Source organism: Echeneis naucrates, chromosome 14 (assembly GCF_900963305.1).
Source record: "Echeneis naucrates chromosome 14, fEcheNa1.1, whole genome shotgun sequence".
Taxonomy (NCBI): Eukaryota; Metazoa; Chordata; class Actinopteri; order Carangiformes; family Echeneidae; genus Echeneis; species Echeneis naucrates.
Window position 1 is genome coordinate 6,124,640 of NC_042524.1, and position 27,102 is coordinate 6,151,741.

At 43.9% G+C, this 27,102-nt stretch overlaps 4 protein-coding genes across 5 annotated transcripts; 2 read left to right on the top strand and 2 right to left on the bottom strand.

Annotated features, from left to right (window-relative positions):
• Positions 1–2,720: 2,720 nt before the first annotated feature.
• LOC115054202 (F-box only protein 40-like) lies at positions 2,721–6,902 on the bottom strand. Its single transcript, XM_029519286.1, has 9 exons — positions 6,831–6,902; positions 5,911–5,944; positions 5,247–5,811; positions 4,518–5,014; positions 4,245–4,424; positions 3,726–3,967; positions 3,506–3,637; positions 3,067–3,352; positions 2,721–2,977 (listed from the first exon to the last, which is right to left on the bottom strand). The coding sequence occupies exons 2-9, from the start codon at positions 5,911–5,913 to the stop codon at positions 2,774–2,776; spliced, it is 2,109 nt and encodes a 702-aa protein (XP_029375146.1). The 5' UTR covers positions 5,914–5,944; positions 6,831–6,902; the 3' UTR covers positions 2,721–2,773.
• A 478-nt stretch (positions 6,903–7,380) lies between these two features.
• LOC115054503 (F-box only protein 40-like) lies at positions 7,381–11,332 on the top strand. Its single transcript, XM_029519750.1, has 7 exons — positions 7,381–7,446; positions 7,576–7,613; positions 7,897–9,021; positions 9,416–9,702; positions 9,886–10,017; positions 10,405–10,741; positions 11,000–11,332. Exons 2-7 carry the CDS (start codon positions 7,611–7,613, stop codon positions 11,216–11,218), a joined length of 2,103 nt encoding a protein of 700 aa, XP_029375610.1. The 5' UTR covers positions 7,381–7,446; positions 7,576–7,610; the 3' UTR covers positions 11,219–11,332.
• Positions 11,333–15,218: 3,886 nt separating this feature from the next.
• Positions 15,219–22,687, top strand: LOC115054504 (apoptosis-inducing factor 3-like). Its single transcript, XM_029519751.1, has 19 exons — positions 15,219–15,237; positions 15,362–15,452; positions 16,162–16,271; positions 16,763–16,872; positions 16,954–16,998; positions 17,494–17,575; positions 18,004–18,116; positions 18,221–18,307; positions 18,490–18,581; positions 18,667–18,797; positions 18,871–18,986; positions 19,088–19,159; positions 19,297–19,360; positions 19,546–19,622; positions 19,894–20,011; positions 20,097–20,195; positions 20,272–20,347; positions 20,462–20,566; positions 21,603–22,687. The coding sequence occupies exons 1-19, from the start codon at positions 15,219–15,221 to the stop codon at positions 21,634–21,636; spliced, it is 1,641 nt and encodes a 546-aa protein (XP_029375611.1). The 3' UTR covers positions 21,637–22,687.
• Positions 20,471–26,285, bottom strand: LOC115054357 (protein LIAT1). 2 transcript variants are annotated; one of them, XM_029519547.1, is made up of 3 exons: positions 26,175–26,285; positions 25,843–25,994; positions 20,471–24,601 (listed from the first exon to the last, which is right to left on the bottom strand). In XM_029519547.1, the coding sequence occupies exons 2-3, from the start codon at positions 25,967–25,969 to the stop codon at positions 24,156–24,158; spliced, it is 573 nt and encodes a 190-aa protein (XP_029375407.1). In that variant the 5' UTR covers positions 25,970–25,994; positions 26,175–26,285; the 3' UTR covers positions 20,471–24,155. The 2 variants fall into 2 exon arrangements, with proteins under 2 accessions (XP_029375407.1, XP_029375406.1); XM_029519546.1 differs by having other exon boundaries at positions 26,076–26,250.
• Between the last annotated feature and the right edge of the window lie 817 nt (positions 26,286–27,102).

Consider the following 27,102-nt stretch of genomic DNA (forward strand, 5'->3'; position numbering starts at 1 on the left):
TGATGTTACTCTTTCCTGCGGGACGCAAGCTCTGACCCTTTCCTCCCTCAGGGTGAGACGCCTCCTGTGTCTCACCGCTGGTTGGACTGGAGAGGCCGGAGGAGGGGGAGACAGGAGCCAGTCTGAGCTCTCCCCCTCATCATCTTCATCCTCCTCATCCTCCTCTTCGTCTTCCTCCCCTTCCTCGCCATCCTTTCCTGTGGGTTCCTCTTGCCTCTCCGCAGCAGACCTGGTGCTTTGCCGCTGCTGGAACAGTTTTAAGCGTGCCGTGTGGAGCTCGTGGCAGAGGGTCGTGGCCGTGACATTTTGGTGTTGCAGCTCTCGACTCAACAGCGTGATCTTGTGGCTGCGGCGCTTCAGTTCCTCCAAGAAACGTCGCTCTTCTTCCCTGAGGCTCCTACCGAGTGCTGATGTTCGCGCCCGTCCAGCCCTCAGCTCCCCGCGCACAGCGACCATCATGCACTGCTGCTCCTCTAGCAGGCGCTCTGCAGCCTCACAGCGCGCTGCCAGCTCCGCCTCCTCCTCTGACAAGAAACACAAGTACACACAGTATGGAGTTCAGCATTTATCCACATTATAGAGATACAGACAATAGTGAAGAGGAGATCTTCTCTGCGGCTTTAGTTTCACCCTCTTCATAAGTCTCATTTTACATTTCATTCTCTCTTTTCTTGCTTTTCTGTGCTCCTTCTTTGGCCTCATCACTCAGTGCAACCTGGATATAAATGTATGTTATAAATAAATAATGCACAGATAAAAATCATATGAACTATTTATCTGTCCGAATTGTGAGGGGAAATGATGCTAAGGAAGTGGTGGCACTGTGATGGGATGAACGTAGCTGGTACCAGAAAATATGGATCTCTTGGCCAATCATAGTCAGTGATGGTGACATTGGTGACAAAAGTTTCGGTAGAACTTTACACTGCGAAAATACGAGGAAACGTAGTTCACTATATGTATGTTTATGATGAAAGTCAGCCCCCTTTGACGTCTTACCTTCTGTGTTTCTGTCAGGAAACCTGGAGTCCAGCTCACAACTTAACTCTGCAAACAGGAGCAGGGGAAGCACAACAGGAAGACAGACAGTCAAAGGGTAAGACTGGGCGACAGACAGACAGACAGACAGACAGACTGACACATAAAGAGAAGGAGAGCGGCGGGTCACCAGCACACTGACCATGACAGCGCATCTTCAGGTGTGTGATCTCCAGCTGCAGACCCGTCAGCATGGCCAGGTGCTCCTGCTTCAGGAAGGCGATGCCTCTCTCCACGCTGGCCACCTGCTGCTCCAGCCTCCCGGCATCCATGGCTGAACCCCGACACAACCTGCACAGATGTTGGCACCTGGATGTAATAGGATTTCCCTTTGCACCTATTCACGTCACCCTGACATGGGATAGCTCTTAGATAACAAGTGTCAACTCTTCAGCAAAGAGGTCATCTACCTTTTGTGGTTCAAAAGATGGCTTATATTATTACATCTCGCCACTAAATACCTGGCCTGTAATACATTGCAGTCTTTCTGCCACATTTAAGCGGATTACTGGTTAAATCTCTTATTGCTGCTGTTTCATCTCATTCCATTCATCTGTTTGACATGAGAGCTCCCTCGTTTCCGCTCCATTGCTCATCTACCTGCAGCTGCAGCTGCATCTCTCTGACCGTGGCCTACCGTGATGCTGTTCGGAGCGTCTCTCATGGATCCCCGTGTCGCCCTGAGATCTGCGTCCTTGATGCTGCAGAAATGGAGCGGACAAAAGGAGCCGCGCACAGCGCTCCGCCGCCGCAGCCGGATGGCGTCTCCTACCGCAGTCGGCTGAGATAACCTCCTCATAACCTCCTCACAACCTTCCGATGCTGTGTGCACCGCCAGCAGCCCGGTTTGAGGGGGGGGGGGGGGCGGTGTCACCCAGCAGGAGCAGCAGCAGGAGGAGGGGCTTCGTGCACATGATGGCAGATTCACCAGATTTCGATGAGGTGAGATGGTCGAGTTAGTCTCATCACATGCAAAATGTGTTCTCCCTTCTTCTCTAAGGTTTGTCAGTCACAGAAGGGAATTCATTATTTATTTATTTATTTTGATGGAAGGGAAGTGAGCAAATGTTATTGTAGTGAATGAGGGTTGCAAAGGCTCATGGGACTGCTTGCATCCATGATCTGAATGTTGTTTTATTATTGCTGTCTTCAGGCTTTTGTGTTATTCATGTTTGGTGAGGGAGCTGCCCCTTTTAATCTGATCATAAGGGTGCTTCCTGATTAGAGACTGCAGTGATTGTTGGCATCCAGCACATGTTTGGATTCCATGCTCAGTTTCCATGTTAAATAAAATGTTTGACCTGCAGCTGTGTGGTATTTTCGGGAAGTAAAGCTTTGAAAGTGAAGACTTTTGCCTTCCAGTAGTTCTTATATTCAAGTAAACGCGCTACTGTAATATTCCTGCTACTATAATTTATTTACTAATTTATTAGTAAATGTAGTTGTCAAATAAAACAGCTGAGTAAAAAGCACTACCGAAACGTGGAGAAAATGGAAATATCCAAGAACAAGTACATGCACAAGTTTCACATACTGATTTCATTATTAATTCCACAGCACTGAACAGCACATAGATCATGAAGAGGAAATTCTGGGCAGGTCGAGATTGATTTTATTTGTAGCGCATTGTGAGATACTGGCTATGAGAAATTATCTTGATGCTTTTCCAGTGTAATCTTGTAATCACTGTAAATAATCCACATCCGGAAGAATTCATCTGGTTTTTGGATAGTTGCTATCTTTTCCCTGCGAAAAGGTTGACAAGACTCACTCTCTCCTGGCTGCACCCAACTTTTTTGCGCATGCTGGGGAGGGGAACAGGCTCACAGCGCACAGAGGCCTCATAGTAAGGACAGACTTTCAGGTGAGCAGATATAGGAGGGATGTCAGCCATGTGCCACGAATCCACTGAGGAGAAGAGCCGGCTGAACTCCCATACCTGGTGAGAAATGAGTGTCAGGACAAAGAGAAGGAAACATGCATCAGTCAGCAGGGGGTAGACTGTCAGGTCCGGTGTGCAGATCTTACAGGTTTTGCCCTCCACTTGGCTCCTCCGTGTGAGTAGGTCTTCCTCTCCCAGCGGAGGGTGACCATCCCTCTGTCCTGCAGCAGAGAGGAGACCACCTGCCTCATGAGCCGGGACACCAGAGCCAGCTGGGACAGGGACAGACTGTCCAGGAAACTGGCCATGTGGCACAGCACTTCGTAGGGCAGCGAGCTCAGAGAGTCGCCCCCTCCTCCTGCCAGATCGTCTCTCTCTCCCTGAGTGGGCTGGACACGGGTCGGACACAAGCTGAAACTCCTCAGCTGCTGACTGTATCGACAAAAACAAACAAGCTCGTCATGATTTTGTTCATTAATTAATTAAAAAAACAACCAAAAAAAAAACAAAACAAAACAAGAGCAACTACAGTTTCGTTATGCCCAAACACTTGAATCTGGACTGAGCTATGACACTTGTGCTCACTTGTAGACGATGGTGGCCTGATGTGTGGATGGCTGAAAGCGTTTTTGGCTGTAGGTGCATCCCAGATATGCCAGGGGGCATCTCTGCTCGAACCAACCGCTTAGACATGTCTGGATGTCACAGTGGACGTTCCTGAGAAAGGGATGATGATTCATATGTCAGTTTTGATGTGGCAGGAGGAAAGATCAGACACAACCACATCAGCTGTGAAGACAGACACCTGACGTGTGTGGCGAACTCTCTGCGGTGGAAGGTGTGGCCACAGAGGAAGGTGAACGCACAGCTGGCTCTGTTGTGTCTGCTGTTCACGCTCTCTGTCTGCAGCTGCAGATGGAGCTTCAGCGGCCTGTCCACCATCACCTCTGCCAGGGTCGTCTTCCTTTTGAATGGAGCCGAGCAGAACGAGTGTGTCTGTGTTCCTATGTCGACGTAGAGCCCGTCGGCCGCCTTCGACTCGCTGATCTGAATGGAAACAGTCAAAAGACCAGATTAAATAACGGTGAAAGATGGTGCTCATTTTTTGGTCTCCTCCACTGATTTCCATGGTTCTCACAGAGGCTGCTGCTCCAAAACACAAAACAATATTATATTCATCCATTTGGTACATTTAGAAGGTAGAACATGCAGAAAACGGCCATTTATATAATTATGACTTTTTGAAAAAGTCATTTCTTTCGTTTTCGTTCCTTCCACCTTCATCACCCTCATCAGTGTGGATTCAGGCTATAGACTGGCTGACCTTGTGGCCCATGACCTCCCTCTCAGCGTAGCCCAGCAGGGTGACTGCTGCTTCATCACTGTACCAGTCGTCTTCGTTGGCCCCCAAGTCTGACGTGTCTACGCCACAGGGCTTACTCTGAGCCCTTGCTGCTGTGTCGTACAGGTGAACCCGCCGTCTGTAGTGATAGCTGTCGGGGACCTTACAGGATGAAATACAGAATGTCTTACATTAACCCAGCAGGTGAGAGGGTTCAGCTGCATTGGGCAACGAAGCACAGCAACCACGTCGTACCTTGAAAGAGCGCAGGCTCTGCACTGGAATAGGCTCCAGGTTGCCATAGACGAAGTCTTTCTCCCTCGGGGTGCACGCTTCGATTTGTCCAAAAGCCAGCAGCATGCGTCCATGATGCACCACATACATGTTGTACTCCTGAGGGCTGAGCTCCTGCCCCAGACGCTCCAGCACCCCCTCATGCCACGGGGCCTGCCCTGTCTTACTTGTGTCTGCTGGAGGACAGTTTGCGCCTTCCTTCGTGAGGCCTTTCTGCTCTGCACTTGTTTCTCTCTCTCCACCCTCCTGCCTCTCACTCTGACTCTGGCGTTTCCCCTTGTCCCCAGAGTTTGGGTTTTGTTTGGGATTGTCTAGATTGGCCTGAGCGACAGCACAGCCGCCTCTCTCCATGCTAAACATCATGTCAGACAGGTTCCATTTGTCTTTCCTGAGGACCATCCCCTGCTCTACACTTTTCTGTTCAGTCCCTTCAAAATTATTCTCACATAAGTTGTTTTCTTTAGAAATGGATGCGGTGAGACCAGGAAGGGGGAAGAAAAGAAAGACACCACATTAATAAATATTTTGAAAGATTATAATGCACATATGAAATATTTAATTCTAAAATCTCATTTATATGTTTTAGATTAAAAGTTAGCTCTATCTCATTAATCGCATTGATTTTATCTTCAGATTTTGCAGTTCAAGGCGGAGCGATAAATCAATATCAATAACAGTTCTCACATTCACCTTCAGTGACATCATTGTTTGTGACCTCACTGACGAAGCCTCCCATTGCTATTTCCTCTTTCCTCTCCTCCTTTATTTCCTCCTCTTCCTCATCCATCAGCTCTGGATAGAGTGGATTCATCTTCAGGCGACTGTAAAGGTCTGACTGATCGACCAGGGCCATGGCAAAATCCAGAGCCACCTCATCCTGCCCCTTGATTTCTTTCATCACATTCTCCTGCAGGGCAATGTTGCTGTGTGGATTTGTGGTGTCGGTCGGCCAGCGGAGCCACTCCATGGAGCAGGAGACCACGCTGGCCGGACAGACCTGGAGGTGGGCTGCCCGTGAGGAGCGGGCCAGGTGGACCGGGCAGCCATACTCAGCGTTGAGGCAGGGCACCCTGACGTTGGGGCAGAGCAGCAGGTGATCCTCCTCTTTGCACAGGTGGAAGAGAGCTCCACAGTGCAGACGGCAGGGAATGACTGCACAGCTCACAGAGACCTCCACCCGAGTCCTGCAGCGCCGGCTGTAGCAGGAGTCACAGTGGACATGCTGTCGCACCTTGGAGGCTCGAGATCGATGACTCTGATTGGATAGGAAAGGGTCAATAGTCAAATTAAGATGGGGCAGAATGTATTCAGCATGGTGAATAATACTAATAATAATAAACTATAAAGAACTCACCATATTTACAGCATTCTGAATGAGTTTTTTAATCCTGCAGGAAAAGCACACAGATTTTTTCACTTTCATCAGTCCTTTAATCAGGCTTTAATAGTGAATCACATCGGTGACCTCTTTCCTGAGAATGAACCCTGAAAACAAACTGATGTGTTTCACTGTCACCAGTCAAATGTGTCAGATTATTAGAACCACATTAAACAAATACTGACTGACCTGAAGTGTTATATTTTCCAGCGGACTAAGAGTCATGAGAATGTACCTTTAGCTAAAGGCTAACATTATGGTGGGAAAGATGTTGATGTTTTGCAGAGCAGACACAAAGTAGGCCTACGGGTACCAAACCGAAGTGTTGGACACTTCACCTCATTAATGTTTTCACAAAATCTCATAAAATCAGTCCACAATAGTTGTTAACCTATTTCACCCAAAGTCAAGAAAATACGGACTGATGAGCAGACAAGGAGGTCAGAGACTCCTTGTCCAAAGTCACGGCACTACGCTGTCATATGATCAGACTTGTGAAACAGGTCACAGACGTCAAGGCAAGGTGGACCAAAGACGTCCACGCAGCCACTGACAAAGGTCACACACCTAATCAGCAGCACAAGAGAAACATTTGCACATTTCATGCACTGAGTATTAAAGCGATGTTAATTAGATTTAAAGCAAAGCAGCATTTAAGGATTTCATTAAAAGGTGACTTTATTCAACCTTGTTACTGTGCAGCTAACGGCTGATGTTCGAGGTAAATGGTGGAGGCCTGAAAACTGTAAATCCAGTATCTGTCCTGTGACACTGTGAATAAATGAATAAATCAAACCGAGAAAAAACAGCTGAAATATTTCACTTATCACTCGTCAGAGAAGTTTCGCTTTACTGCTTTCAAAATAGGCATTGGTGAAGTATTTCCAGTCACTCACAGTGGGATCAAACCTTCTCCAGACCAAGGCGTGTTGTTTCCTCTCTTTGGTTTTATAGTGTTGCTCTGAGCTGCTGTGCTCTTTGAACTGAAAGGTTAAAATTAGCCAGGCAGCACCAAGCAGGTTGAGCAGGAGGAAATCCTCCCCCCCCTCGACTTCAGTCTGCTGCAGAGGATTCAAATCACAACCACAGAAGTGAATTTAATACCAGCACTTCACTCTGAGGCTGAATTCATGCATCTAAACTGATACAGAGTAATTCATCCTCTGCTGAAATGGAAAATACACATTAATTGGACTTTGAGTGTCTCCACTAGAGGACACTGTTGAGACAGCAGATAAGCCCAATTTTGTTCTCTGCTCAGGTTGAAATCAATTCTCAGTAACTCCACATTATGCATCAGAGGAAAGTAGGTGAGAGAAAGTTGCTGATGGCTGAGTGGGCTGGTAACCCAAACCATGTTTCTGACCACCTGTGTAACATTCTGCTTCAGTACTCGGCTCTATTTATAACACACACATACCTCAGACAGACACTCGGTCTTTAAAGCACAGAACGAAGAAGGAAGAAAGAACAGGCTCTTCTCCTTCCCAGCTCTTACAGTGGTAGGATCAAGTGCGTGATTCATTGTTCCCGTTGACTTTAATACAACTGGACTTTACTGGAATCCCGCCATTGTTTACTTAGATGCATTTTCTTCAAGATGGTGATATCATGAGGTCATAGTTTCCCGTTTGTTTGCAGGATAGACAGTAAACTGGTGCAGGAGGATCAGAAAGATGGTATGGTTTTATTTGGCAGCTGTCGCCATGACATAAGGTTAATCTTATTAACCCTGTGCTCCCTGTTTCCTTTACTGCTGAACTCTAAAAATGTGTTTGGCATTTTATATGAAAACAAGTTTAGCCCTTATCAATGTTGCATGGCACGATAATTAATAACACATCTGTAATTCACTGGGGTCAAATGTGTGCTAATATATATCTGACCATGCAAATGTGTTACGTTTCTATACTATTTAAAAAATCTGTTCTATTTTTCTTGATGCCCTGTGAATTCAACCAGAGTCATCGTTCTCGACAGCATGTCCACTGTGACTCCTGCTACAGCCGGCGCTGCAGGACTCGGGTGGAGGTCTCTGTGAGCTGTGCAGTCATTCCCTGCCGTCTGCACTGTGGAGCTCTCTTCCACCTGTGCAAAGAGGAGGATCACCTGCTGCTCTGCCCCAACGTCAGGGTGCCCTGCCTCAACGCTGAGTATGGCTGCCCGGTCCACCTGGCCCGCTCCTCACGGGCAGCCCACCTCCAGGTCTGTCCGGCCAGCGTGGTCTCCTGCTCCATGGAGTGGAACCGCTGGCCGGCCAACGATGCCCACTCTTATCCAAACACGGAGCTGCACGAACGCCTGCTCACAGAGAGAGAGAAGGGAGGAAGTCTGGACCTTGCTATGGCCCTTAAAGACCAGGAACGCCTGTTTCACTCCATAAAGATGAAGAAACTGTTTCCTGAGCTCATCCAGAGTGTGGAGGAGGAGGAGAAAGAAGAGGAAAGGAGGGAAGAGGAGAGGAGGAAGGAGGAAAGGAGGAAAAAGGCGTTGGAGAAGGAGACAGCAGCAAAGGAAGCCAGTGCTTATACCTGGAAGTCTTTTAACATGCTTGGCATCCCCATGACTGATGAAAAAGAAGATGAGGATGAAGATGAGGCTGAGGCTGAACATGAGCTGTCCCAGGAGGAGAGAGAGGCTATAGCCAGGGCCTCGGGAGTGGATACTAATCTGTTAGACATCTACCGTGCTTGGGAGAACATGTTCAGTATGGAGATGGGCGGCTGCAGAGAAGCTGGAGGGGCAGCCGTGGCCGGCCGAGGTCAGGACTTAGCTAAACGGACACAAAAAAACCTGGGGACTCTGACAGAGGAAGACACAGCAGATGCATGTTTGGGTGCAGCAGCATCAAGTGGTGCATGCGTGGCTCCCTCCACATCCTCCAACAAACTGATGAAAAAATTTATCTATGGCTCTATGGAACCAATGAAGATTACAACTGTCCGTACATTTAAGATCCCGACCAGCTTCTCTGCCAAGCAGAGCCGCATCCGCAACCCCAGTTTCTACAAGAGAGAGAGCCGAGCTGTGGACACCAGCGACCTCGGGGTGGTGCCAGAGGATATGCCAGTGTGGGAGGAAGTTCAGGTGAGAAACAGAAATCAGTCAGTAAAACTCATCATTCTTGTGTTAGTAGCAAGTAGCAGCAAACCGTTGGCCACTTGATGGCAGCAAAAACAAGTTGGGAAAAGGAACATATGATCACCTGATGGAGGTTTGCATTCAGTCTTGGCCACCTGATAATTTTCCGAACGTTTCCCCCAGTCATGTTACTCTCATCCCTGGGTAACATTCACCTCCAGGAGATTTATCAGCATCAGCCAGTCTGTTTTCATAGCTCAAACTACTTTTGAACCAAAGTCATAGCAAGCTTCACCGTAACGCAGATTCCTCAACGTGTTTCATCTCTTAAATGAGCTACCGTTAAAGTTATGACCTACATCAGCGAGATTCAAAGTTTAATGTTCGCTTCGCTTCTCAGGCTTCTCTGCTGTGCTCTCTGGAGAAGGAGCAGAGAGGTCACCTCATTGCAGAAGGCGTGTGCACAGACGGCCTGCTACAAGATGAAGGCTCACAGACTTACAACTTCCCATCGGCTCCTTTCCGAAGAAACACGTCACTGGCTGATCTGACTGTTGGAAAACCGTTGGAGCTGCACCTTCAGCTGCAGGTGGAGAGCGTGACCAGCCGACACCACAAGGCCAGCTCCGCCTTCACCTTCCTCTGTGGACACACCTTCCAGCGCAGAGAATATGGCATACATTATAGGTGGGGTTTCTTTCCTTATTAAAATGCACTGGAGGGGAAATAGTTTAACCACAACGGAAGTTGGCAAATATCAGTGAAATTTTGTGTCTAAACTCATCAGGTCAGTCATGAAGACAACACATGGACAGAGAAAGAGCAGATGGATTCGTATTAAATGATCGCATTGCCCATGTCTGTGTACAGGAATGTCCACAGCGACATCCAGATGGGTGTGAACGGCTGGTTCGAGCAGAGATGTCCGCTGGCCTACCTGGGCTGCACCTACCGCCAGAGGAGGTTTCAGCCCTCAACACATGAAGCCAGCGTCAGCTACAAGTGAGATCAAACTAAGACTATATTGTGTCATTCATTCATTCATTTTCTACCACTTTGGGGTGTTGGATCCAATCCCAGCTCACCCTGGGTGAGGGCCTCACAGGGCCAACACACAGAGACAGACAGAGACCAACAACCACTCACACTCACATTCACACTCAGACCTACCGACAATTTAGAGTCACCAGTTAACCCAAACATGATGTCTTTGGATGGTGGGAGGAAACCCACACAGGAAACATGCACAGAAAGGCCCCAGGCTTTCTTGTTGTGGGGCAACGTGCTGCCAGATCAGATCTTGGCATGCACGATTCTCCTGTAATCCTGAATAAGTCCCACATTGTTTTTAGTAGACCTTTAAAAATCTCAGTTTTTACTCTATTTCAGCGAGGACCTGGGCTGTTTCAGCCTTCATCCCAAGATCCCTGTCTATCTGGGTGAGGCCTCTCAGCCATCCAGGAGCTCAGTGACCTCGTCCTCCACTCAGAGAGCCAGAAGAGGTCAGGTCGGAGGAGGGGACGGCTCTCTGAGCTCGCTGCCCTACGAAGTGCTGTGCCACATGGCCAGTTTCCTGGACAGTCTGTCCCTGTCCCAGCTGGCTCTGGTGTCCCGGCTCATGAGGCAGGTGGTCTCCTCTCTGCTGCAGGACAGAGGGATGGTCACCCTCCGCTGGGAGAGGAAGACCTACTCACACGGAGGAGCCAAGTGGAGGGTGAAGCAAAGGGTAAGCTCAGAGCGAATATGTCACAACAATGAAAGCATGTCTACTCAACTGAATTAAATTGAGTAAAATTAATTGTTGGCTTTAATTGAATTGATCACATTTAATTAATTTGGTTTAATTAAGCCAAATATGGGCTTAATTAAGGATTTTTGACAGTTTGTTAAATTAAATGTCCTCATAAGTGACAAGTAGACCTTTTCGCCTTGGGATCAGGACTGAAGATTGAGTCCTCTCTCTCTCTGTGTCCTCTGACTTCAGGTATGGCAGTTTAGCACCTTGTTCTCTCCTGTGGACGCTTGGTGCTTCCAGGATGTGCCGTCCATGTCAGAGCATCTAAAAGTCTGTCCCTATTACGAGAGAGAGTCCAGAACAGAGAGGATCCAGCTGCCACGTATCAGAGAGGAAGTCCAAACCAACACGAGCTGCAAAGCTCCCACTCTGGTTAGCTTGTTTCAGAAGAAGAGGATCATGATGTAGACTGACACAATATTGAATCTAGTGCTCTAAAACAGGTGGGCTGCCTGGTTTGGGTCCAACCAGGGACAGTCCCTCTTCCTCTGTCTATTCCTTCTTCCTGCATTTCACTTCCAAATAAAGTAGAAAATTGAATGTAGAATAGAATTTATTATTTTAGATTATATAAAGAAATAAAGGTAATCAGGGATTGTAGCTTTAGATTTTTGTATTGTGATGACAAATGTGCTATTTTAGAGTCTGGTGGTCACCACTCAAGCTTTATGTGAAGGTAAATAAAAAACCTTTTGTTGATTTGTTGTATTCTTGGAAATGTTTTACTAAAGTTCACTTATATTTGCTCTGTGGCTTTCCATGATATACAGTAACTTTTTCAGGATTGTTTCCCATTTAAAAAACCTATAAAATAAAAAAGTGGTAAAATTGTTCATATCTGGTGAACATGTGTAACCAGTGAGAAAGGGTTGCTGCCTGAACCTAAACTTGGCCTTCAAAGATTTTTGCAAATATTGCTTAATTTTAGTTTTTCTGATACATAGAAAAACATGACAAGGTAAGACTGATCTGCTGCAGCATGAGGTAGAAAACGGTATCGGTTATTTTTAACCAGGGGGCAGCACAGCATCACTTCCTACTAGTGAGACCTGCTGGTGTTGTGTGTGTTGGTGAGGAGGTCGGCTCTGAGCAGTCTGTAAAACAGCACCACATTCATGGTGGAGATGAGCGTCAGGCCCACCGTCCCCGTCACCAGGATGGAGCGAGGATGGACACACCAAAAACCTGCCGGGGACAGAAATCACTGAACACCTGTTCAGTATTCTCGAGAAGCATTTCCTGCCTTCCTTTTGACAAAAATCCTCCATTAATGTCTACAATTATGGTGCAGAACTGAGCTGCACTGAACTACCAAGTCCTGCAGTAGCACTCACTAAAAATGTTGACAGGAGTGTTTGTTATTAAAAATAATTTTTGGCTGAAGCCTGTAACAGGACTGGAAGCAGTTTGCCAAAAACACAACCTTACAACAGATAAGTGCAACACAAACAGTTTAAAAAACAGTTTAGCTTTAGATTTGACAGTATTCCTCCACAAGACCGATATTAAATAATTTCTTGTGTGAAAATTCAAAATGCATGCATGAACTGTGGAAAAGCTCCAGCAGAGACTCACTGAGCCACCTACGTTCCCGTGTTGAGCCAGCTGGTCATTCTGGAGGTCACAGAGGGGAAAACTGCCGGTTTGCTTTCCAGGCCTGTTCCCGAGACGGGTGGTTGCAGCCCAGCCAAAATAGGAGCTCACCTGTGGAAAGAGTTGAAAGTGTGGAGTGGAAAGAGAAGAAGCAAGTAAACACAGAAACAGACAGAAACATGTAGACATACACAAAACTTCACTCTTACAAAATCACTTCAAGTTCAAATCGAAGAGTTTCCAATGTCAGTAGTCACCTGTAGTCTGCAGAGTTCTTAAATCAATAACTAACTGTGAACACAGTTAATCCCACTGGTGCCCCTGTGCATCACTTTAGGGTATGAAATAATTGCTTCATTAATGTTAATTACTAATTTATTAAGACTTGAATAATTATGATAATGTAAAAGGACAAATTTCTAGTACATAGTCTCATAGTTTGGCCGGTGTTTTCTGTCTTCCAGCACAACTTTTATCTCTTTAATTCTCTGTAGACCTCCACAGTTCACCCTCCAGCAGAGGGTAAGGAAGATATATTAACAACTTGGCAACCTAAGTCTAATGCATTATTAGAAAGCCACACTGAAACACTGTAAAACACCCACACAGCCATTTAAATGATGGCTTTTCTTTTAAAATACAGCTGTTCAAGGTTAAACTTCACAAAGAGGATCTGTATAAAGATAAAGGTTTTATGACCTTCCCTGTTCAATCAGCAACCACAGAGACTCATAAGCTCAGTTATGATCAAACATAACAAAGGCAGCCTCAAAACGCCAATAGCATTTTATATATGTGTTTTATATGTGGCAGTAAAGTAACACACACAGACACACTGAGGTGGCAACTGAATTCACCTCCAACATTATGTGCCATATTTCTCACACGGTGTTGTTTTTCTTCAACGATGTAAAATTAGTAAAATTGTTCCGTTTTCTGCGTTTTACTTTTTTGCTTCGGTTCCTTTTCGTAAACAGCTCGTGTTCTCTGAAGGTGCAGCGAGTTGAGTCCTGTCTTCCACCACACTGGATGTGTCGGGCGTAAAGTGAATTAGCACAGAGTGGTGGAGCAGCAGCTCCCAGGACTGTGTCGATGACTGATTCATGTCCAAGAAGTCGTGGATAAAATAACCTGTGGGACTATTTTTACTGAGAACACGAATCAAGAAATTCTTCCTCTCTGGTCTGGTTAAAAGGTGTTCAAAGGCCTTTGTTAAATCTTACAAAACGCACGTTAAAGTGGATTGTGTTCCGCAGCTTGCCCGATCAGCACTTGGTTGGTACATGATTTAGAAATAACTAACGATTTGGTGAAACAGGGGAGAGTGGCTCTCAGGCTTTACAGCTGGAAAAGCTCCGTTTTCTGCCAATTTAATGAAACTGTGAGTGTGAATATATGATGTTGGATGGGGGGGTGTCACCTGTAGCCACAGCTACAAGGCTGTGGGAGAGCAGACAGTGAGGCCGTCTGAGGATGAAGGTAGAAACTGTAAGAGAAGAGAAGAGAGCGAGAGGCAGAGTGAAAATCAGCTGAAGTAACAGAACTAATTTAGCCTCATTTCCTCAGGTACCATAACACAGCCATGTTCCTGTTAGTGAGCTGTGAGCTAGAGAAGTGCTGATGTTCCTCCACTTCCGGGCTTTCTTTTGTGCTGACACGGGTGTTGGCAGGAGTCTCACAAGAGTGTTAAGTAGTTTGAAGGAGCAGGCAGATCCTCCAGTGACGACAGGTGTTGTCCTCAGATCCATAACTGGACTTCATCCCAGAGCTCAGAGCCCTGAATCCACCTCAGAGGCCGGAGGTGAGGAGCTGAAATGCATTCTGGGGAGGGTGAGAAAGAAAAACAAGTTGGTGACACTGTAACACACAGCGTGTTTGTATTTTAGCACACATTCCTCTGCTCATGTTGAGGTTACAGGTTAATAACAGATTCACATCATACTATGATTCCCTTCCTGACAAAAAAAATCCAAACAAACATCTTTTCATGCTCACATGGGGCATTTTGATTGATTGTTGGATAATCAAATTTAATGGATAAAATAAAACACTGACCTGATGGCAGCAGGAAAACGTCTTACTGTACAAATGATCCAGAGGGACTCGTCAGTATCTGAGCCAAAGTGCATCCATGAAACTATACAAAACAAAACAAAACTAAATACATTTTTAAACAAAGAATTATTTACTCATATTCAAATTTTACTTTTCTATCTTATAATTTGGGATGTGATAAACCTGATGGAGTGTGCGCCTCAGGTTATGTAGGCCAGGTTAGTGTCTTTGCATCACTGCTTATTAATATTTATTTTCTTGCATTTAGATCCTTAATATTTTCAGTAATGGATCTTGAAACGTCAAACAATGCATGAATAAAAAGTCCCTCCTGCGACTTGCGTAAGTTCAGTTGTGTCCATTCAGTGTCAGCAGCTGTTGCTTGGTCAGCCTTTTCTCTGTGCTGTCGTTGTAAAATACAAAAGGCCGCGGCTGCTTTTCTCTGGAACAATATTGGGCTGAACGTGAGCTGCAGCATCACTGAAACTGCTCAGTCACTGGAGTCCCAAAAAGTTCATTTTGTTTGCCTTATCAAACCCAAAACCATCACAGTTCTCACAGCCGCTCAGGAACAAGGTGTGCAGGATGGGGTTGGACCGGTTGCCACGGAAACAGACTCCCATCCCATCATTCAGCTGATGAGCAGGAAACAGGCTGTGAACGGGGACTGCTGCTTCAGGGGACACTTCTCCTGACTGACGTTTCATGTTTCTGGTGGAGTTTTTGTGAATCTGTGCTGTGCTAATACTAAACCGGTGGCATGTCTGAGAGCAAACCATGTGAGTAAACTGGATTTTATAGTTTGAAGAATGAAACAGAGTTTCTGAATCAGCGTTCACTAAGGTATGTGATTTTAATGCAGCTTGTTTGTCTCCTTTAAATGTTTTTGAAACGCTTGTTCAGCCCAACAAGAGTTCCCAGACTCTGATCCTGAGGACACATCAGAGGAGCTGACAGCTGTCGTTTGTTTGGAGTCAGACCTGCAGGATGGACAGTAAGCAGGAGGGGGCGTTCACAAACCGGCAAAATCTGTTTTTATTCACAGATTTTTACCGGTTACTGATATGAACAGTGATAAATATGTCGAGATTCAGCTGTCAACATGTCACAAATTTGGGGATCACCAAGTCCATCTAAAAATTAACAAAAAGCCAGAATTTTCATTAACACATCTGTACTCATATACAAAGTCAATTATATAAGTGAGGATTCATATTCAACTTGTCAAAATACAGATTTATGTGTAACTGCATACATAAAATGGGTATACACAAAAAATTTGACGTGAATTATAAGTCAGTTAATGACGAGATTCAATCAAGTCCGTCTCTCACGGACTTAACATTTGAATTAATTATGAGCTGTTAAACAAATGAGCCACGCTGCTGTTTTTCAGTTATGTTTATCATGTTAAATCTTTTAAGTAATATTGGCATGCTAGAAAACATTAAGTACAGCCGAGCCTGATTTTGCAGGTGTTTAGTGAAATGTCAAAAAATGCTTAAGAAAAAAAAAAACACTGAGAGATTGAATTCATCCTCTGGAAACTATGCAAGTTTCATGAAAATCCATTTAATAGTTGAGAGTAGAGTTCTTGACTGACTGACATTTATTTATGCTGATATTTCCATCCTCACGCTATGCTATCAAGGCTAAGTGTTTGTGTCTGTGTGGACATTGTGCACGCGTGTGTGTTGTCTCAGGATGATGGAGGTTGAGGTGGGACATCACAGTGTGTTGCTGACCCGCAGCAGGGGCAAATACAGCGCCCTTGGGAACCAGTGTACACACTACGGCGCTCCGCTCAGCAAAGGTAACGACCCTGAAGGAGTGAGGTTCAGTCCCAGTAGGACGGGATTAACAAACGTAGGCTTTATCAGGCGCATATGTAGGTTTGATGCAGTTATTTCATTATTAGGTTATGGTGTGAAGGAGAACTATCCAGATTAAATGTTTTGTCAATGTGTTCTATGAACGAATGTGAGGTGATTTGTTAATATCATGGATGGATTGTGACATCATGAAATGTACAAATACGTCAATCCAGTGCAAACATTAAATTGTGGTCGTTTTGCATCTCTTTGTGGTTGCTTGGTTTTGTGTCTCTGTGTTATCATTTTGTGCTCATTTTGTGGTTTTCTGTTGTAATTTTATATTTCTCTGTGGTAATTTTTTGTTTCTTTGTAGTCATTTGATTAACTTTCCACCAGTTTGCTTCAGATGAGCCCTATCTCGGGGCCCCTGGGCCCCTGTCCACGGCACAGAGTATGTAAATGGTATATGTGTGTGTGTGGGTCCTTTCAGGGGTGATTTCAGGCCACAGAGTGCGTTGTCCGTGGCATGGCTCCTGTTTTAATGCCCACACAGGAGATCTGGAGGAGTACCCGGGCATGGACTGTTTACCCTGCCACAAGGTACAGGCCAGACAGACAGACAGACAGACAGTCACCATGACAGGAACCGTAAATGTAAACGTTTCTGTTTCTCTTTTGAAGGTCAGCATTCAAAACAGCAAAGTGTATGTGTCAGTAAACAAAAAGGTAAGAGGGATCACACTTTGTTTTCAGTAGATCACAATCTGTCATACATCTCATATGTCCACTGTGGAAACTTGGAAGTTTGTGATTTTGGATACGATTTATTTTTGCATCCCGTCAGCTTTTCTCTTTCTAGGATGCATAAACAAATATACACTGATAATAAAAAACTAACCCGCTGTGTGATACTGACAGTGATACTGCTGTTGTGTTCTTACTGATACTGCACAGTTGGATTTTTTATAGCAGCGAAGGAGCAAGTGTTGCTGTTAACATGCTTTGTTAAGCCGTGATAGAAAAACATTGATGTGGATTAATATCATTTTCATTCAACAGTTGTATGCTTTCCTAATCAATCACTTTAAGTATATATTGCTGAAACATAAATGAGTAATGATTGTAGTCATGAAATACTTAATATTTTTAAACATTTGTGTGTAAATAATTTCATATTCTTCCTGCTGATGATGTTAGTTGAGGACATGTGTTGTGTTTCAGACTCTCAGGCAGGCAAAAAGAATAAAGAGTATGGGAACTGCAGTACCTGGAGTTACTCACACAGTTGTGTTGCTGGGAGGAGGTGAGTGTGGATCACTCTGTTTGTTATTGTACATGAGGCCTTGTGTGTGAATCGGTCATTTCAAGCTGAAAAAAAAAAAAAAAGTTGATTCATCAGTTAGTTAACAGGCAGGAAATGTCAAGTTTGAAGGTATGAGCTTAAAGCATACGTTGAAAAAAAGAATTCTCACTTTTGAATCATCAAAATGAAGGAACTGATTACAAATATTACAAATACGTAATAAGAAGCAACATTTACCACAGAGAGTTTAATCTAAGTAGAATATAATGGAAATAAAAAAATTCAAGGTGAGCAGCTATGGTTTAAATGGCAAACATTAGTGCACGATCAGATTGGGATAAATATACTTACTCTGTGTCGGGAGGTCATCCTCAGAAAACTCCTCTGTGTGTGCGTGTGTGATGGCGTGCTATTCTGTATAAGCGCAGGGGCTGCGTCGTTGAGCTGCGCTGAGACTCTCCGACAGGAAAACTTTGGTGGCAGAATCATCATGGTCACCAAGGACCATCTTTTGCCCTACGACAAAACTCGACTCAGCAAGGTCCTGCAGAGTGAACAGCCTGAGACACGAGCGCACAGACAGAACTTATGTGATGACTGTGTTTGGGAAACATTACACTCACACGCCCTGCGCTTCTGTTACAGGTCATGAACGTGGAGAGCGACAGCATTATTCTGAGGAGGATGGAGTTTTTCCATCAGTTTGACATTGAGGTGTGGCTCAGGAAAGAGGTGAGTTTGTCTCCTGTTCCACTCACATCACAGTCTTGTATATTCATTCAGCTTGACCTTTGACGACAACCTGCACAAAACAAAACAATGTGCATCTGTTGTCCTGGACTGAGGTTCAAAAAGAGCACAGATCAGGACCAGAGTGTGGACGGATTCATGGTGGACTCTCACTGTGTTGACAGGCGCTGTGGGTGGACACAGGCAGGAAGACGGTCACGTTTGATGATGGTTCAGTCCAGAGCTATGACCAGCTTCTCGTCTCAACGGGCTGCAGGTTCAGACGAACACACCAACACTGGGTGTGTGTGTGGATGCATTTCATGTGCTGTTATGAACGTGTTTCATTGCCTGCCCTGTAGAGCAAAGGGTCTGGATGTTCCCGGCAGGAAGCTGGACAATGTGATGATGTTGGAAACACCAGAGGACGCTCGGCAAATCCATGCAGCCTGTCTGGGCTGCAACGTTGTCCTCGTGGGAACCTCGTTCGTCGGTAACGTTGCTCTTTGCAGCCTTGTAGGAGACAATGTGACCAGATATTTATTTTAAGTCCAATTTTTTTCCAGGTATGGAAGTTGCATCTTATTTGATAGACAAAGCCTCGAGCCTCACTGTGATAGGAAGCAGTGAGTTGCCGTACCAGAACACACTGGGTCCTGAAATTGGCAAAGTCACCATGATGGTAAAAAAAAAAAAAAAAGATGAAGAAGCTCTGCGTTACAGCCTCACTTTACTTCTATTCAGGCTCTGATGAATGTCATCTAACGTCTGTTGTTCCTGCAGATACTGTCTGAGCAAAACGTGAGATTCTACATGAATGATAATGTGGTAGAGGTCAAGGGGGAGAATGGCAAGGTAAACTGGGAAAACTCATGTTGTGCCGGTTTGTTTTGTCACTCAAAATTCAGACGCGAACATCCGTAAACACAGTTGTCATTGTGCGTCTCTCAGCACTTCCTGTCCTCTGTCTCGTTATCACTGTTTTCCTCAAGGTGAAGGAGGTCGTGCTTAAAAGTGGAAAAGTCATTCCAGCTGAAGTTTTGATTGTAGGTATCGGTGAGTACTATCTATTTTTGGTGATTTCACATGTATACATACAACAGCTGGTCGGAAAGCGACGTGCTGCAAACAATATACACATCCATCATGTTTGATAAATGTCAGTCTACAAGAGCAGCAGCAGATTTTGATATTTGGTTTGATAATCTACTCAGCTGTGTTTCTCCACTTTCTTCCACCAGGTATTCTCCCCAACTCAGAGTTCCTGCGGGGCAGTGAGATACAAATGGACCCAAAAAACTTTGTGATTGTCGACAAGGTCATCTAATAACCTGTTTGTCAGCTGAGATCACGCACTCACATCATTCTCTATTTGAACAAGAACATGTTTTCAAATTCACATATTGAATTTTATCACGTCTTACAGCTACAAGATGCTCTCAAACTACTGAAACGGTTCTAAGTAATATAAAGTGTGTTTCTTTGAGCAGTTAATGGGGGGAGCACATGGTTTCCAGAGCCAGAGCAGAAAATAAAGCTTCATAAATGTGTGTCTTCACATTAACCACTGTATTCTTCACTTCCTACAGTACATGCGCACCAACGTCCCTGACGTGTTCTGTGGTGGCGACCTGGCCAGCTTCCCCCTGGCGATGGCCAACGACCGACTGGTCAACATCGGACACTGGCAGATGGCACAGGCACACGGTAAAGTGGTGACAAAGTAAATGTGGTCACAAAGTCTCCACGTCTGCCGGGATAAGTAACATCACACACTGCTGTTCTCTGTTAGGGAGGATAGCAGCTCTGAACATGCTGAATAAACCAACCGAACTCAACTCAATTCCTTTCTATTGGACCGTCCTACAGGGTAAAACCATCCGATATGCTGGTGGGTACATCTATACACACACACAAAACTATTTAACTTGAATTCAACAATGACTTCAGATTGTGGTTTTGTGCAGGCTATGGGGAGGGATACACTGAGATTGTGATGAAAGGAAAGTTTGAGGACAGGAAATTCTTGGCTTTGTACATCAAGTAAGCGGAGACAAACAACAATAGACCTGTCATGGGAATAAAGTTATGTGTTTTAATGTATAGATGTGTAACTATAAACATGTATGTGTGTGGTGTTTTGTTTGTTGTTTGTAGGAATGATGAAGTCATAGCAGCAGCAAGTCTAAACTATGACCCAGCAGCGTCTGCAGTAGCTGAGCGATTCGCAGCAGGACAAGTCATCACAAAGAAAGAGGCTCAGTATATAAAAACCTTTTTTGGATAATAGTGCTTAAACAGCAGATGATGGGATAAAGTGTTTTATTCACAAGAAAGGAGAACACAGTATCTTAAATGGTTATGGAGCTTTAACAGTGATCACAGAGTTACGTTCACATGTCACCAGCTCAGATCAATCTGATGTCAGGCAGAGAGCTGACAGGAAATGAGTGGAGAGTGATGGGGAGGGGTGACATACAGCAGGGGACCCTGATTGGACTGCTAAATACGACATCTTCACCATATTTCACTTCCCAGGCCTCAAGAACCGTTTTTCAGAGCAGAAGTCTGCATTTTGGCTCATTTTGTTTGAGGGGAAATGTATACACAAATGATGACACAGAGCAAAACGAATAAAATATAAAAGACTAAAATCCTTCTTTGAGGATTCAACGTGAAAACAATGAAAAGGGACTTATGGCTTATGTTTTAGTTTTCAGATGCAGCAACATCTGTTTTCAGTGAAAAAGCTTGACAGATATCTCCCTCAGGAGTTGAGGGAGAGTTTATATTGGACTCAGTGTGGTGCTGACCAGACACAACTCCACATGAATGATGCTGCCACCTAATTAAGACATAGACAACTGCTTGCTAACAAATTAAAAGCTAGTGGCACCCCATTGAGATTTGGTGGTCGCCATCTTGGTTTTTTTAAACCAGAAATATGGGTTGCCATTTGTGGTACACTCCAAATTACACCTAACGCTGTCCTGTTCACCCTACTGTCCAAACTATTTTCTCCAAATGTCACAAAATTAAATGAGCATCATGTTGTATTTCAGAAGAAACTGCCAACTGAGACAATAAGCTTCTGACTGAAGTAATGAATTAAGGCAGAAGCTGGGCCCATTTCTGTCCATTTCTGACACAAATCAGTTATTTATGTTGAACCGAGCCATCTGTGATGGCCGCACAGTGACAAGATATGAAACATCGTTGAACATATATGTTTTGTAATACTGGGACATTAAACTATGTGGCTCAGATATAAAAGGATCTTCTCCCTTCTGCCTGACAGGTCAGATAATCTAAGCTGGCTGCAGTTGTCCTGATCTACACTCATCTGCTGAACGCACCATCCTTTAAGTGTCCACACAGAGCCAGAACTCATCTCTTTGTCAACTCAACATTCTCGCCAAGGATGAACAATTTTGGAGGCATTGATGAAAGTGAATGCTTCAGAGCAGACGGGCTTCACTGATGATTTCTATTTACACTTCAGTACTTTGATGAAGGTTGTGTGGAAGTGTTGGGTTTAAGTTGTATGTCACACAGTCTGTTCACCATGCAAACAACAGATACCTCAGAATGATGCAGCTTTTGGGATGTCTTTTCTTTATTTTGTATTATTTCATTTGAGTTTTTTATGGGTTAATGTCTCCAGCGATATTTTGATAACAGTTCAGAGACCTCCCATTCAAGATGCCTCCGCATGTTCTCTGCTGTTAGAATAAGAAATCTGATGTTTTACGGCGATGGGGCTGCTGGAAAAACACAAGTGACCTTAATGCCCACTGCAGCCACGTACGTGATCCGGCCACTGAGTCTGAGGGGGGATTAGGAAAACAGAGGGGGAGCGTCCCTCTCTTTGAAGCAGAGATGCTGAAACAGGCAACCGGAACAAAACACACACAGGAACAATAAGCCTTCATAAATTAGCACACAAAGGCAGTGCGACAAAACCTGCACAAAGGAAATGCTGTGTTTTTCTCTCTTTCCCCCGTGTCTCTCTGCTGTGATATCACAGTTTCTACTTCACACTCCTCATTCCACCTCAGCTTCACTCATGTTCACTGTGTCCACGGTTCAACTAGCTTTAAAACCAGAACCAGCTGTTATACTTCAGGACTTATGGTGTCATTGGCTTATAGTTTGTACCTATGTTTTATGTAAAAGATGTGATTTTTTATTTTTTATTTTTTTGGCTAAGACATTTGTTTTTTCTTTTGAACGGGTTTATTTAGATTGTGATATTGGTGATATTGTCAAATGGTTGAGACAAATTAAAATTAACCAGACAGAAAGTCTTTTTTTGTTTTTGACTAAAATTGTATATTAGATCCCTGGCATAATAGTTCAACACATTGTTCACTGTTTGCTTTAGTCACAGATCATTAAAGATTTTAAGCCCATTTCGACTCCTTTCTTTTCACTCTTGAATCCAATAGGAAGTAAACACATTTTCATCCTTCTGCTCATTTCACTGATAAAAGGCAGCACGGCCCTGATAATACTGCAACCACATCGCTCTGGAGAGAAATAGCCTTGAATTTATATTTATCTACAGTTTAGCAGCTTTAAGCTTCACTTTGCACGTAAAGGCATTGCGAGTATAGCATAAGTAGCATATTATAAATTGCTCTAGGGAGCAAATATCAGTTTCATTCTCCCTGGGGCTGATAATGGAAATAATACTTGAGCTCCTGTGAGATCACCTATGTTAAAGAAAGCGAACCCTGATGCCTTTAAAATAAATAAAAGTAAGTATGGCTGTATTTGTCATTTAGCCTTTTTTGTCTGTTTCACCTTCATAAACATCTCATCAGCTGTGACTGGAGCTTCTGTTTCACTCAGGGAACATGACATTTCTGCCACCTTTTGTCCAGCAGTGGTAGTGTCTCTGAGATTAGTTTAAAAAATGCAAATGAGCATAAGACCATGAGGAATGTGTTACTTAACATGCAGGAGGTTAACGACACCAACATCATCCCAGCTATGAAATAAGAACATATTGAAAATAAATATGAAAATATTAACACATGACTGCTAGCTGCCATTCAATGAGCAATTGTCTACTGGATTTTATCCTTTATGGGGCCTTTTTCATCTCCTTTTCCTTTCTCTGTTATACAATAAACATCAAAAATAAGTGAGCTATAAGAAAAGCATATCCTTTAACATGACTGGCCAACCAGGTCAGCTGACAGTGTAGATTTTATAAACACAAACGGTGTTGTAACAAATAGCTGGAGTCACATTTCACTCTTAATTGAACAGGTCCGCAACCTCTCTGTTGGATGAATTTCTGGATTTTTTGTACAATTGTTTACCTACATTTTAGAGTTCATATACTGTAGCGTTGAAAGAAAACAAAAATCATGTGACAGCAATTCCTTTAACCCTCCTGTTTCTCACAGGTGTGTGTGTGTGGGGGGGGCATTGGGCATTGGTTTTATCCTGATTAGGTTTCAGTCAATGACAAGCAACTTTGGGTTTTTTCTGGAAGTGTTGCATAATTTAGAGGCACAAAATAAACTCTGCAAATCCTCTATTAAGTTTTTAACAGGCCTATTCAGCAGAGGGATATCTTGTCCTCGTCCACTGACAGTCATGTCACTGCGGATTTTGTACCTGCCATGGAAAGCGTGTCTACCGGGTGCTTTAAAGGATATTGAATTGGCAACATTCTCGGTTTGTCATCAGTCTAAACGTCTTAACGGCACCCAAGGATCTTCACTCTGTGCCTCACCATGACTAAATCTATTTTAAACTGTGAACAAATAAAGCCTGTGATGACTAACAGCATAAGGCTCTCATTTGCTTCTTTAATTCTGTGGGTGCTCAAACGGAGTCATGATGCATTCTCCTGTTGGTCAGATTCAGTCTCTGTGCTCTCTTTAGGAAAAGTCTGCCTCAAGGCATCCGGGGTCTCTTTCATCAAAGCCTCTCTATGTTCAATGTAACGCTGTCGCCGCTTGGCCCTATACAGCTCCAACCTCTTCTCCTCAGCCTGGGCGTCCTCCAGCACTCCCTCCCACCTCAGGCTCTCCCTGGCCTGGGTGCTGAGTGCTGACATATACCCCTGTGCTGGAGCTCCGCCGCAGCTAGGGTTGTTTGTGACTGTCAGAGGAGTAAGTGAATTCTTTGGCTGCTTTTTGTTTCTACGTCCACTGCCAGCAAGCCCCTCTCCATCCTTCTTACTAGTCGTCTTGAGCCTGGGAAGTTGACTGGGACTCTGAGCAGACAGCAAGGACACTGGCAAGGTCTCAGGATGCAAAGATGCAATCTGAGGTTTCTCTGTAGGAAGGGAACATAAACATGTAGATGCTTGCGCAGCATGGAGAAAACGGGGGTTTAGATTACCAAAGGCTCGGTTTACAGAAGTAGCTTTAAAAGGCTGGTAAAGGGAATGGCACCGGGCGGCCTATTCTCTGATGACCTATTGAAGCCTATGGGGAATCTTCTGCCATCATCACAAGATGCCAACTGCTGTTACTACATTGTGTGTATTTACAGTGACCTTCATGTGAACTCAACTTCGGGTCAGTTCAAATTCTTTTTTCCTGATCTTGGTTCAGTCTGTGCTGCTCTACTCTTCAGCATGACTAATTACATTTGCATGCCACAGGAGAGGTTTAGGACTTTCATTATGTGACAGTTTATATGAGAATAGTTTGTGTTCTTTGGCAACATTTACTCCACTAGAAATATGTATCTCATGGTCTGCTTTTACAGGATCTGCTTTTAATAAAAAATGAAGCACAATAAGTTCATTTCCTTTCCCGTAACAAAGCCTGAAGTCCCAAATCTATCTTTCAATCCTTGATTTCTGTGTGCCTAATGCATATTACATTTTTGCTGATTTTTTAAGGTTTTTCTTTGAAAGCCATGATGGGCTTTGCTTGATTTGCGTGACCAACCATCAAACCTCCTAAATATAAACTATTCATTTTAAAATAATAGAAGACAGATAGCAAAATCTTGAAACAATGACTGTTTTGCTCAATAAAATATTGACATGATAAATTGATTCCTTAAGTGTTGTAAATTAACTTTCTGCTGATTCATGAATCAATTTAATTTTCAGTAAGCTGGTGTCTGAATTCCACGTGCAGCTGGCATATGAGTAAAATATTTGTCCACTTCTGGATAAATAAAACTGAATTCATCAGTGCCCTGTGCTTCACTTCACTATTTCCATTTGAAGCAGCCTTAGTGTTCTGCAAATTTCTAATAAAAGTTGTCCTTTTGGCTCCACTTATTTGACAGCTGTAGTTTGTAGTCTGAGTTCTAAAAGTATACATTCAAAACAACAGCAACATGCTACTCACACACAAACACATAAACAATATTTTAACGAACTAACTAGATAGTTAGTTAATCAACTATTTGATTAAAGAATGTAAGTGACTTAAAGTTTTGTACATACCAAAACTAACGAAAACTCTAAAGACAGCCTTTTCACATTAAAGTTACTGTTTCAGAGTTTCACAGTTTTCACAGCTGTACAGTGAATGTAAAGCTAAAGTTGTTTTTACGTGTGTTTCCTGAGGGGATGGAGGAAGCTGAGCCTTTCTTCCGTTTCTTCTTCTTCTTCTTCTTCTTCTTGTTGTCACAGGTCCTGGCAGCCTGGATCAGAGAGCAGCTCCTGCTTTCTGGCATCATGTCACCCAGAGACACTGCTGAGAGTCTGAATTCAGTTTGGACATTTAGGGCCTTTTCAGAGTTTAACATTACAAACACACAAACGTGCAAATCTTCGTGTGCTCACCTGAGACGGGGGGGGGGGCGAAATGTATCAGCAGCCTGCTGGCAAACATGAAACTAATTAATTTTCTGTCATCGAAACAAACGTCTGAGCAAACCAAACCAAACGTGAGGAGACATTGAAGCTTCCCTCCGGAGCTTCACACCGAAGAAGAGCCGCTTTGGATGTTTCCTGTTTGTTCCGGGACACGTTTCGACGCGTCTCCGTGGCAACCACACCTTCCTCTCAGCAACCCCCAACAACTGCCGCAAACTGACGTGAAACTGTCGTAACGAGACAACTAGAAAACAAAATGAAACAAAACAAAACAAACAAACAGAGAGAGACGCAGAGCTACAACAGCAAGATATTAAAGACAAATATTTTAATTTTGGAGCCAGAAATGTACAGGAATACACAAAGGAAGCCAGTGAAGAGACACTTAATAATAACATCAATTTACACAAATCCACACCAATGCAGATCTATGAAACGTTATGGTTGACAAAAGGTTTCCTCAAAATATTTAAATTAAAGTGGGATTAAGTAATAAAAAAAAAGACAGACTAAGCAGCCCGCCTTTAGAAATAGAGATGTGGTCTCTTTGTCAATAAAATGAGCTTACTGCATCACACCATTTTGTTATTGCTGCCTGGATTCAGAGTTATTTTTATTTTTTACTGTTAATATATTAACATAATTCTGTACGAAACGAAACGAAAAAGCACTGTCGGACTGAAATATTTAAGGGAAGAGGAAAAGACCAAAAAAAAAAAAGAAAAAAAAGTTTTGACTACTGTTCAAGGAACTGATGACTGTGAAACAGCAGAATGTGTTCCTGGGGATTTTTTTATGCTCTCATAACATCCACAGCACACAGTGTGGTATTTCCTAGGGAGTTTCCATCTTATTCCAGTTCCACAGAATCCATTCCCCCGCTGGTTCCTGAATACAGTAAACACAGAGAGTGAGAGAGACTGTGAAGCTCTGGTCCTTATAAAGCAGCCTGTTGCGCCCACTGTGACCTTTCTGATAATTGCTGGATAACTGC

What these genes read in the sequence shown, in the direction of transcription:
- LOC115054202 (XM_029519286.1), bottom strand. An exon ending in AGAGCCTGCGCTCTTTCAAG is followed by an intron (nt 4,425 to 4,517) that starts GTACGACGTGGT and finishes TCATCCTGTAAG; the next exon opens with GTCCCCGACAGCTATCACTA. An exon ending in CCAAGTGGAGGGCAAAACCT is followed by an intron (nt 2,978 to 3,066) that starts GTAAGATCTGCA and finishes ATTTCTCACCAG; the next exon opens with GTATGGGAGTTCAGCCGGCT.
- LOC115054503 (XM_029519750.1), top strand. An exon ending in GAATATGGCATACATTATAG is followed by an intron (nt 9,703 to 9,885) that starts GTGGGGTTTCTT and finishes GTCTGTGTACAG; the next exon opens with GAATGTCCACAGCGACATCC. An exon ending in AGTGGAGGGTGAAGCAAAGG is followed by an intron (nt 10,742 to 10,999) that starts GTAAGCTCAGAG and finishes CTCTGACTTCAG; the next exon opens with GTATGGCAGTTTAGCACCTT.
- LOC115054504 (XM_029519751.1), top strand. An exon ending in TTGGCAAAGTCACCATGATG is followed by an intron (nt 18,987 to 19,087) that starts GTAAAAAAAAAA and finishes TTGTTCCTGCAG; the next exon opens with ATACTGTCTGAGCAAAACGT. An exon ending in ATCACAAAGAAAGAGGCTCA is followed by an intron (nt 20,567 to 21,602) that starts GTATATAAAAAC and finishes TCTGCCTGACAG; the next exon opens with GTCAGATAATCTAAGCTGGC.
- LOC115054357 (XM_029519547.1), bottom strand. Translation starts at nt 25,969, where the DNA reads ATGATGCCAGAAAGCAGGAGCTGCTCTCTGATCCAGGCTGCCAGGACC. An exon ending in CATCCCCTCAGGAAACACAC is followed by an intron (nt 24,602 to 25,842) that starts GTAAAAACAACT and finishes CCCTTCCTACAG; the next exon opens with AGAAACCTCAGATTGCATCT.